General features: G+C 44.1%; 1 protein-coding gene across 1 annotated transcript in view; it reads right to left on the bottom strand.

Annotated features, from left to right (window-relative positions):
- The window catches only part of LOC309808896 (forkhead-associated domain-containing protein 1-like), a gene marked incomplete at its 3' end in the record, with an annotated part of 83,687 nt that overhangs the window by 52,475 nt on the left and 18,713 nt on the right, over positions 1-12,499 (bottom strand). The window contains exon 3 of the mRNA XM_082629467.1: positions 6,917-7,123. Coding sequence (XP_082485593.1) covers positions 6,917-7,123 — 207 coding nt within the window. The remainder of the gene's footprint in view (positions 1-6,916; positions 7,124-12,499) is intronic.

Below are 12,499 nucleotides of genomic sequence, written 5' to 3'. Positions count from 1 at the left end.
AGAGCCAGACAGTAAGCATTTCCAGCCCTGTGGGCCATAGGATCTGCCCAGCTTACTCTGCCGTTGTAGCCGACAACACAGGCAATACTGAAATGAATGGGATGGCTGTGTTCCCAGGAAACTTTACAGAAACAGGCGATGGCCCGCACTTGGCCCTGGGCCATAACGTGCCGACCTCGGGGTAAGACCTTGGGATCCGGCGTCACACAGACTCTGGTCCGGTTCCCGGCTCTGCTCCGTCTCTGGGACCCTGACGAGTGTGTCATTTCTGTGCCTTGTCTGTAAGACACAGGGATACCAACAGCCATTTCTTAGTCTGTGAGAAGTGGGTGAGATAGTGCACGTGAAATGCTGGGAACACTTCCTGGTCCATAATAAATGAGCATAAAACATTAGCCACCAGGTGTGATCACCATCGTCAAAAAAGGAGAAGAAAGGGCGCAACTGAATTTGTCCAGGAATGGCAGCAATATCCCTGGTAAAGAGTTAGTGGGTGGACTTCCCTGGGGGCGCAGTGGTTAAGAATCCGCCTGCCAATGCAGGGGACAGGGATTCGAGCCCTGGTCCAGGAAGATCCCACATGCCGCGGAGCAACTAAGCCCATGGGCCACAACTACTGAGCCTGTGCTCTAGAGCCCGCGAGCCACAAGTACTGAGCCCGCGTGCCACAACTACTGAAGCCCACGCACCTAGAGCCCATGCTCCGCAACAAGAGAAGCCACCGCAAAGAGAAACTCGCGCACTGCAAAGAAGGGTAGCCCCCGCTCGCCGCAACTAGAGAAAGCCCGCGCGCATCAACGAAGACCCAACGCAGCCAAAAATAAATAAATAAAATAAAGAAAAATAATTAAAGAAAAAAAGTTAGTGGAGCCAGGGACTTCCCTGGCCGTCCAGTGGTTAAGACTCCATGCTTCCAATGCAGGGGCTGCAGGTTTGATCCCCGGTTGAGGAACTAAGATCCTGCATTGGTGTAGCCAAAAAAAAAGTTAGTGGAGCCAAACAAGCAAGGAAGCCAGATAACTGAAAATGCAGTTTCTCCTATTATCAGTGGCTTTCGTTTTTACCCACATAATGAATCATCCCCTGTCAGCGTGTGAAATTGCAGGTTGGACTGGGAAATGCAAGACCTTCCTTAACCGCTGGGCAGTGAAGGACCTGCCTGGGCTCTCACGGCCCCACGATGCTTCGTGCTATTAGGAAAAGGCTCCAAGGGACTCAGGAGAGCCGGCTTTTAATCCTGCCTCTGGATCTATATGATTGATGCCTAACCTTGGGGAAGTCACTGAAACTCTCTGAGCCTCAGTTTATGCCATGATAGGGGTGGTCCCAGGGACCTCTATAAAAACAACTGAAGGGGGAAAGGGGACCTGGGATTAATGAGTAGCTCCTTGGCAGAAATCGGAAATTGAAGCTCAGAAAGGTAAAGCCAGTTGCAGCTGGCATTTCAACTTGGGTCCATCCAACTCCAAAGCCCTTGCTTTCTCGATTGTGTTCTGCAGAGCTTCCCCATTAAAGCAGCAAGGAATATTGGCCGACAGAGGGCGCTCTTCTCGCAAGACAGGACGTCATGACATTGCAGGGACAGAAGACAGTATCCAGGAGCCACGTGGGAGAGTCTGGCTGGACTGGGAACAGGGCAGAGCAGGCTACAGGGAAGGCCAGACACAGGCAGTCATGGGGATGGGGGCTGCCGCCAAGGAGCTGTCAACCCCCTCATGGAACAACTCGGCACGTCATTTGTGGCCCCTGGCTTCCTTTTTCATTCTGGCCATTTCCATCCGTTTTGCCGTATTTCAGAACAGAGAAAGACATGATGGATACATACGGGTGACGTGGGTTTCCTTACTCAGCTGCCTTGTAAGAACGGCGCCACTGTGACTAGCACAGCTTGTTTCCACACCTCCTTTCCCAGAGTTCAGAAAGCACGAGTAAAGGCAACAACCAACAAAACCCACAACACGGCGGCACACCTGACTCTGGGACTTCAATTTCCCACGCCTGGTGCCAAGACTCTACGGGATTAATCAACGGTTGCTTCAGGGCATTGCAGATGGCCCTGCGGGTTATGTCCTGCACAGTTTCAGTGGGCGCCATCCACGTGGACTACGTTGTGAATGGTGAACCTGGAGTTGTGCAATATGGCAGCCCTAGGTTATACTTTGATGAGAGAGCTATAATTTACAAAGTATGGTCGTGGGGGCTTCCCTGGTGGCGCAGTGGTTGAGAGTCCACCTGCCGATGCAGGGGACACGGGTTTGGGCCCCGGTCCGGGAAGATCCCACATGCCGCGGAGCGGCTGGGCCTGTGAGCCATGGTCAATGAGCCTGCACGTCCGGAGCCTGTGCTCTGCAACGGGAGAAGCCACAACAGTGAGACGCCCGCGACCACAAAAAAAAAAAAAAAAAGGATGGTCCTGGGCACAACCTGGCTGCCAATGCACTTTGTCAAACAAGAGTTTTTCTTTATATTTTTCCATCTTGTATGTTATTCTATGGGTAATTTATCTGCAAATGTATTTATCTGCTACCGGGGGCAGGTCTTGGGAGGTTTCCCTGTCCAAAAGGACACTTACAAAGGAGCCATCTTTGCTGCTCCATGCTGGTTTGCTTGACTCTAAAGCTGAGGGTTATCATGTGCTTATTAGGTGCCAGACGCTGGACTAAGCAATTTACGCACTTTGCCCACTTAATACCACAGTCACTCAAGGTGGTAGGAACTATTGTTACAGGAGTGGGGACCGAGGCCCTGAGAGGTAGATGATTTGTGCACGTCCAGTATAAAAGCCGGTCAAGAGCAGGGCTGGGACGGCGCTGGAGTCAGCCTGACCTCAGGGCACGTGCTCTAACCACTGTGACATCTGCAAACACATCTGGATTCCTAGGCGCCCCGCACCTCACCCCCTCCCCCAGTAAAATGCTGTCACACCCTCCTCTGTTGGTTAGGGTCACCACAACACCTGAACTAAATGCTTTCATTTGGGAACTCTTTGTCGGGAGAAGAACAGTTCTCATCATACTTAATCTGTATGATATCAGGGCAGTCCTCCATGGAAACTCCATCCAAGGAGGAAACACAGCGCCCTGACCAGGGACCCCAAAATCAATTGGAAACAAGAATAGGCCGGAAGCAAGAGGGCCACGAAATTTTTAGAAAAACTGGGCTTCAAAATATTTGATGAGAGATGCTCTTCAATACCTCTCCCTTTTCCCCTCTTCCTTTCTCTTCTTTTAAATAGCCAGCAGGTTGGGGTCATCAGGAAGTGGAATTTGTAGGAAGGTGTCAGGCAGTCCACAGGCTGCCCTCACACGGACGCTGCAAAGGACCCCTCCATGAATATGAGCATCATGGATGGAAGCTTCTCAAGCTGGGGACGCCCCGGCAGAGAGCACTTTTGAGAAGATGGGGCTGTGGAGAGTCCTGCAAAGTGCCCTGGGCACAGGCCAGGGGAACACTTGTGCAGCTGCCTGCAGTCAACCGAGGAATGAAGCAAGGTGCAAGTGCGTGTAGGAATAAGAATTGAAAAAATCCGTGCATATTCGAGTGACCATGAGAGTATGCTTTCCTCGGTGTGAAAACCAGTCAAGGCTACTGCTCCAGCTAGCATCAGACTAAATGGTTTTCTCCCCTCCTTTTTCCACAAGTGGGGATAGTGTTTAATTTGCACTGACAAGCTGTGTGGCCCTGGGGAAATTACTTAACCTCTCTAAGTTTCGGATTCCTTGTCTGTCAAATGGGGATCATGGGAGAACCCATCTCATAGGTTGCTATGAGTGTGAAATAAGGGAGAGCAGGTGAATTGCTTAGCACAGTGCTGTTCACGTCAGTGATTCCTCCTGCTGCTCTCCTGGTTTCTCTTCTTACAAAGCATCTTCTTCCGTCTTATCTACTCAAGGTTAGAGGTCGTCATCACTTTTTCCCACAATTATATAAGAAGCACCTTGTAAAATAAAGTCCCCATTCCATAGTTGTACACCCGTGTGCATAACAAACTTACTCAAAATGGCCAAAAAGTGGAAGCAACCCAAGTGGCCATGGATGGATGAACAGGTAAACAAAATGTGGTGAATCCATACAATGAAATATTCAACTGGAATGAACCATGAGGATATCATACTAAGTGAAATAAGATGGTCACAAAAGGACAAACAATGTAAGATTCCATTTATATGAGGAACCTAGAATAGTCCAATTCACAGACACAGAAAGCATGGTGGGAGGGGAGGAAGGAAGCAGGGGGTTTGATGTGATGGGCTTAGAGTTTCAGTTTGGGAAGATGAACAAAGTTCTGAAGATGGATGGGGGTGATGGCTGCACAACAGTGTGAATAGATTTAATGCCACTGTGAACTGTGCACTGAAACATGGTTAAGATGGTAAATTTTATGTGTATTTTACCATAATTTTGAAAATTAAAAGTTAAAAACAAACCCCAAAATGAAATACCTCCAAGGTTTCTCCGAGGTTTGGGGTGATAGAAATGGAGGAAAATGTTCTGAGAGCAGGTTGTGGTGATGGCTGCACAACTCCATCAATATATTCAAATTGATTGAATTGGACACTTCAAATGGGTGAAGTTTCTGTTATGTAAATTGTACTTCAGTGAAGCTGTTAAGAGCAAGCAAGCAAACAAACACATGCTGTGATCCGGAGGAAACTTTGGAGGATGAAGGAGCTGTTCACTGTCTTGATTGTGGCTATGGTTTCACAGGTGTACCCATATGTCAAAGCCCATCCACTTACAGACTTTAAACATGTGCTGTTTATTGCATGTCAATTATATCTTAATAAAGCTGTGTTTTAAAAAGGCAGAAGAGTATTCCATATATAATGAACTCCTTATAATATATTAAACTCCTTAGAATATATTAAACAATATAATTTATTAAACAATGCCTCCTTTGGATGGAAATTTAGGTTTCAAATTTTATGCCCCTATCAATAATATTTCAATAAATATCTTTGTAGGAAAAAAGAAGAAAAAAATGCAGATATTGTTTGCTGCTCCCCCTCTTCTTCTCCCCACGGGCAAGCCACAAAGTCAGAATTTCCCAGGGAGGGGGCCTGGGAACCTGTAATTTTACTGAACATTCCTGAAAATTTCTTGGAATGAGACATGTTGGGGCACATTGAATCAAACTTCATGAACTTGGATTTTCAGGCTTGGGAGTGTGAAATCCCCTTTTCTTTGATCCCTAAAAAATTCTGTAAGTGTTCCATACAGATGATTCTAAATTTCGGTTTCCCTCCTATTGGCGGTGCATCAGAATCATCAGGGAGCTTGTGAGAATGCATATTCCCAGGCCCTGTTCCCAGGGAGGATGTGTATGGTTGCCAGATTTCGCATAAATAAAGAAATGAATAAATCAATATATAATAAACTATAGGGTGTCCGTTAAATCTGAATTTCAGATAAACACCTAATAATTTTTTTAGCATAAGTGGTTCCTTGCAATAGTTGGGCCACACCTGCACATAACAATGATTTGTTGCTTCTCTGAAATTCAGATTTAACTGCGTGTCCTGTATTTCATCTGGGAATCCTAAGTATGAGTCCTCAGGCCTGGGGTGAAGCCCAGATCTGCACTGTGGGTCTGCTCCCCACGTGCTTCTGACGAGGGGGATCCTTAGAACCCATGTTGAGAACCCCTGATCAGGTCAACACCTTCTGGGTCAGGAGCCCCTCCTCAGGGCGGCCAGTGGATCCCAGTGCATCCCACAAGTGAGCACACTTTAATGTTGGTCCAAGGAGGAAAAGGGGGCTGAGAAGCAGCAGGAGAAAACTGCCCCAGGTTTTCAAAGCCAAACGTGGTGGATGCGGTGTCACGGGCCCTGCAGCCTGAGGGACGGTGCTCATCTTCTCTGAGTGAGTATTTAAGGCTGCCTAGTGGACCCACACCCCAGGATTCTGTCTAGATTCTCTAAACTTTATTTATTTATACCCAGCCTCGTCCCCGAAAGGACTTTAAGCCTCGGAGGTCTCAGTCCATGCAGCGTTCTTGGTGCTGGGGAGTGAGGTTAACACGCCGTCTCTCTGGGACACACACGACAGGTATTAATTGTGTGCTCACCACGAATGGGCATTATTCTGGGAGTTTTACAATTAGAACCATCTCATTTAGCCCTCGAGATAAGCCTGCAAGGTCATTGCTGTCGTTGGCCCCATTTTGTAGATGAGGAAACCGAGGTTACGAGGGGTCCAATGGTTTGTGCAAGAGCGCACCGAGTAGGCCAGTGGCAGAGCTGGGGTTCTGACCCAGGACTGTGTTGCTAACCAGCCCCCATCCTGCCTCCCTACTGAACCAGATACTTCTGGTCACTGAGCTTTGCTGGGCGAATTTTGGGTTACGTTCCGCTTAACCTGGGGCCATACTTTAGGTCCTGATCCCGGGAACATTTCTGATCCGGTGTGATAACAGCTGGCAGGCCTTGAGCGTCTACTCTGGCCAGAGACTTTGACTTTTTATACATAGATACTCTCTCAACGCCCTGCACCGCTGAGAAGACCCAGACCCAGGCATACAGAGAAGCCTGGCCGAGGTCACAAAGCTAGGAAGTTGCAGAGCACTGATCTGCCTAAAAAGGAAGCATCCATCTCTGCATCTTCAAAAGCACACACTTGCTTTCCACCTCCCCTCGCCAAGCTTCACTTTTCAGGAAAACGCTCTCGCTCCGGGCTGGTCGCTAGGCAACCCTTGCATGTAATTCCACGAAATGCCCAGAAGAGGGCGCGAGGACTCGCTTTCCCAGGGCACCCACGCGATGGGGCTGAACTTCGCAGACTCGCGAAAGGAAGAGTGACGCGCTCCAGACGAACTCCACCTGTGGCCGTACCCGAGCCCTAGGCTGCACGGAAGGTGACACAACACGGCACCTCTGCACCCCCCCACCCCCCCACCCCCGCAGGGGCCTGGACTCACCGAGGCTGGGTTTTCGATGACCAGTTCGTAGGTCAGCCCTCTGGACCCAAACCTCAGGATGTCTCCGGGTAGGAGCTTCACAGCCACGTTCTGAATGTGGCACTCATTGACGAACGTGCCGTTGCAGGAATTGAAGTCGTGGAGAACAAAGCTGCTTTCGGCCTCATTATATTCAATGAGTGCGTGATGGTTGTCGACGTCTGCAGACTGAAATGCAGAAGGGGGACAGTCAGAGCCAGGAATAACAGGAATAACAAGGAATAACTAGTGCCACTGACACTGGGGGCCCCAATGTGCTAATCACTTCATCTGGCTGGATGGTCACTGCAATCCTCATTTTAAGAGGAGGATGCTGAGGGTCAGAGAGGTTAAGTGACTTGCCTAAGGCCACACAGCTAGTGAGTGGAGGGTCACCAGACCCTGACAGCAGACCCAGAATAGATGCCCAGTTTTGGGGTAGGGCGTCAGGCAACACAGAGGCAAGAGGGAACTCGGGGGGAATTGGCCAGGAATTGGCCACTTGATAGTTCTCTGATCCCATGCAAGTATCCTTTTGGTTGTCCCGAGTGGCAAGACAGCAGAAATGGCCCAACACAAACCAGAAAGGTCAGTTGGCAAGTGACAACTGTCCATTTACTGCAAGTGTTAAAGTGAAGGGGAGGTTTTGTAATAATTGTTGTTTGTTCTATTCATTTTTAAAATAACATGTTTTTTGTAATAATGCAGAAAATGAGAACTAGAGAAAAACACAAAGAAGACATTAAAATCACTTAGACTCCCGTCCCCCAGAGGCAGGCACCGAGAACACGGTGGTTCACATCCTTCCAGTCTTTTCTCTATGCTTACAATCTTTTTAAAAAGTTTAAACACAATTGAGCTCACACCACAAAACATAGTTTTATAACTACCTTTTAAAAGCCTTGGTGTACAATGAAGGTTTTTCCCCTGTGCTTAATTATTACTGTTGCTTCTTAAAAGCTAATCAGAATTTATCTAACCAAAGATGATCTATTTTTCAATAGGGGCCCTGGTGTGACCACATTTCCCTCAAAAGAGAGAGACCCCAGACAGTGATTTGTCAGTGGCGTCAGAAACCTCCTGTGTAACCACTTTAATAAGAAGAATGAGCAAAACTCGGCACCAAGGAGGAAATATCACATCCCCCCCTGGCCCCGGCGCCCTGGACTATGGGCTGCAGGGCACGTGCGAAGTCTTCTGTCTTCTCAGGACACTGCCTATGAGCCATCCACTCCAGCCTGAGACTTTGCAACTATTTTCTAAGTTACTCTTCTCAGAGTGCCTCATCCAACTTTCATAGAGAGTACTTGGACTTAGAAATCTATACTAATGTCCCACAATATAATTATAACCAATAGCTTATAGTAATAATAGCTTATAGTATATGAATAGATAATAATATAACTGCATATATTAGTAGAATATATTAATGACACATTATGTGTAATTACACAAATGCCAGGAAATTTGCTAAGTGCTTTACTGCATTATCCCGTTTCATCTTCACAATAATTCAAAGGGATACTTCCTCATTTAAAAAAAATTTAATTTTTTATTGAAGTCTAGTTGATTTACAATGTTGTGTTAGTTTCAGGTGTACAGCAAAGTGATTCACTTATACATATATATAATATCTATTCTTTTTCAGATTCTTTTCTATCACAGGTTACTGCAAGATATTGAATATAGTTCCCTGTGCTGTACAGTAGGTCCGATAGTTACTCATTTCTTAGATGAGGAAACTGAGGCATAGAACGATTAAGTGTGCCCACAGTCAGCCACTTTGACTCGCTTGGCTTGTTCCCAGGTTTGCCTGATTCAAATGACTGTGCCTTTACCCACTTTTCAAATTCCTACCAAACACTTTGGCACTTAAAATACTGAAACACAAGAAGAAAGCAGGAGCAGCTCTATTAATTTCAGGCAGAGCCAATTTCAGAGGAAGGAAAGTTATCAGGGATAAAGAGAGGCGATACATAGTGATAAAGGGGTCGATTCTCCAAGCAGACATAACAGTCCTTCATTGTATGTACCCAACAATAGAGCATCAAAGTATGGAAGGCAAAAACTGATAGGACTGCAAGTAGAAGCAGATGAATCCATCATGGTAGCTGGAGACCTCAACAGCCCTCTGTCAGTGACGGGCAGACCCACCAGGCAGAAAATTAGTAAGAATGAAGTTGAACTGAACAGCACTACCATCATCTGGATCTAACTGGCAACCACACAGCTTCATCCCACAGCAACAAAACACACATCCTTCTCAAGCTCCCATGGAACATTCACCAAGCAGACCACATTCCAGGCCACGAAATATACCTCAACAAATGTAAAAGAATAGAAATTATGCAAAGTACGTTTTCAGAACACAATGGAATTAGGCTAGAAACCAATACCAGAAAGACAGCTGGAAAATCCCCAAATATTTTCAGATTAAACAACACACCTCTAAATAACAGATGGGTCAAGGAGGGAGTCTCATGGGAAATAAAAATTTATCTTGAGCTAAATGAAAATGAAAATACAACCTATGAAAATTTGCAAGATGCAGTGAAAGCAGTGCTTGGAGGGAAGTTTATGGCATTGAAGGCATACATTTGAAAAGATCTAAGCTTCCACCTTATGAAACTAGAGAAAGAAGAGCAATATAAGCCTACCACAAGCAGAAGAAAAGAAGCAATGAATGAAATAAAAAGCAGGAAAACAAGAGAGAAAAGTCAGCAAAATAAAGAGCTGTTTGGTTTTTTTTTGTAAAGATCAATAAAATTGACAAACCTCTAGCAGGATAACCAAGAAAAAAAGAGAGAAGATACAAATTACTCAGATCAGAAATGAAAGCGATGGCATCACTACTGATCTCATGGACACTGAAGGGATACTAAAGGAATATTATGAATAATTCTATGCCCACAGATTTTATAAGTTAATGAAGTGGACCATTTCCTTGAAAGACACAATCTACTGAAACTCACACAAGGAGAAATAAATACTCTGAAAAGACTCATATCTAGTAAAGAATTTGAATCAATAATGAATAACCTTCCAAAATGGAAAGCACCAGGCCTGGATGGGTTCACTGGTCAACTCTATCAAACATTAAGGAAAGAATGATACCAGTTCTCAATAATCTCTTCCAGAAAATAGAAGAAGAGAGAACACTTCCCAGCTCATTCTGTGAGGCCAAGCTTATTCTAATAGCAAAACCAGATAAAGATATTGCAAAACAGGAAAATTGCAGACCAATACCTCCCATGAACATAGATGCAAAATCCTCAACAAAATATGAGCAAATTGAATCCAGTGATGTATAAAAAGAGTTCTACACCACAGACAAGTGGGATTTATTCCAGGTATGCAAGGCTGGTTCAATATTTGGAAATCAATTAATGTAATCCATCACATCAACAGCGCAGAGAAATCGCATTATCATAACAGTAGATGCAAAAAGAGCATTTGACAAAATTAAACACCATCCATGATAAACTAACAAACCACCAAACCACCACAACAGCTCTTGGCAAATTAGGGATGGAGGGGAACTTCCTCAACCTGATAAAGTACATCTATAAAAACCCTAAAGCTAACGTCATATTTAATGGTGAGAAACTAGAAACTTTCCAATTAAGATCAGGAATAAGGTGAAGATGTCCCCTTTCACCACGCATTTTCAACATTGTACTGTATCTCCTAGCTAATGCAACAAGGCAAGAAAAGAGAATAAAAGATAGATTGGGAAGGAAAAAGAAATCTTCTTTGGTGAGGTGTTTGTTCAGATCTTTGCCCATTTTGCAGATGGCATGGTTGTCTATGCAGAAAATCCCAAAGAACCGACAAAAAGCCCTCCTGGAACTAATGAGCAATTATAACCAGGTTGCAGGATACATGATTAATATACAAAAGTCAATTGATTTCCTATATACCAACAATGAACAAGTGGAATATGAAATTAAAAACACAACACCATTTACATTAGCACCAAAAAAAAAAAAAACTGAAGTACTTAGGAATAAACCTAACAAAATACTTAGCTATATGAAGAGGTATATGAAGAAAACTACAAAATGTTGATGAAAGAAATCAAAGTAGTCTAAATAAATGAAGAGATATTTCATGTTTATTTGAAATTCCTTAATGATGTATGATGTTTAACATCTTTTCATATGCTGATTTGACATCTGTAGATTTTCTTTGGTGAGGTGTCTGTTGAGCTCTTTTGCCCATTTTTAAGTTGGGTTGTTTGGTTTCTTACTGTTGACATTTAAGACTCATTTATATTGTTTATGTATTTATTTTATTGAAATGTAGTCGATTTACAATGTTGTATTAATTTCTGCTGTACAGCAAAGTGATTCAGTTATACATATATATACATTCTTTTTAAAATATTCTTTTCCATTATGCTTTATCACAGGATATTGAATATAGTTCCCTGTGCTCTACAGTAGGACCTTGTTGTTTCTCCATCCTGGATGTAACAGCTCACATCTGCTAACCTCAACCCCCCACTCCATCTCTCCCTCAACCCCCTCCCCCTTGGCAACCACAGTCTGTTCTCTATATCCATGAAGACTCATTGATTTTGGATACATGCTTACAGCATCTTTCTTCATAACTGCCAAAAACTGGAAGCAACCAAGATGTCCTTTAAAAGGTAAATGGATAGACAAATTGTGGTACATCCATACAATGAAATACTAGTGATAAAAATAAATGAGTTATCAAATAACAAAAAAGACATGGAGGAATCTTCAATGCATATTGCTTAGTGAAAGAACCTAGTCTGAAAAGGTTACATACCGTATGATTCCAACTGTATGAAATTCTGGAAAAAGTAAAACTATAAGGAGAGTAAAAGATCAGTGCTTGCCAGGGGCACAGGGGCTCTGGGGCTCAGGATGAAGACGAGGGGCACAGGGGATTTTACGGCAGTGAAAATATTTTTTTATGATACTGTAATGGTGGATACTTGTCACTATACATTTGTCAAAACGAAAGAACGTACAATGCAAAGAGTGAACCCTAATGTAAACTATGGACTTAGTTAATAATAGCATATCAATATTGGTTCATCAGTTGTAACAAATGTACCGCACTAATGCATGATGTTAATAATAGGGGAAACTGTGTGTATTGGAGGGGTGGATATATGGGAACTCTCTGTATTCTCTGCTAAAATTCCTGTAAACCTAAAACTGTTCAAAAAAATAAAGTATTAAAAAAATGAAAACACATTAGTTCTTTGGAAAATGTCACCCACATCATCTTCATCACCATTGCCATTGATCTTTGTGTCCTTTGAACCTTTGATAACCCATGAATGAGAGAAAATCTGTGTGTTACATTTTGTTTGTCTCTTGCCAGGCTTCACTGCTTTCAGTTCCTCAAAAACTGTCAAGCCATTATTAAGAAATCAAAGCAAGCAGGAAGTTTTAAATGACTCCACAAATTTGGGTGAGCATCTGCCACATGTCAGGCCAGGAGACAGCTTCGTAGTTCGGCCCTATAATATCACTCGCTCCCTTTACTTGCAAAAATTGCTAAATGCTGCTCCTGGACAGACGCCCT

This window comes from Mesoplodon mirus (genome assembly GCF_964341445.2).
Source record: "Mesoplodon mirus genome assembly, chromosome: 7".
Classification (NCBI taxonomy): domain Eukaryota; kingdom Metazoa; phylum Chordata; class Mammalia; order Artiodactyla; family Ziphiidae; genus Mesoplodon; species Mesoplodon mirus.
This window is presented reverse-complemented; position numbering and strand designations above follow the sequence as displayed.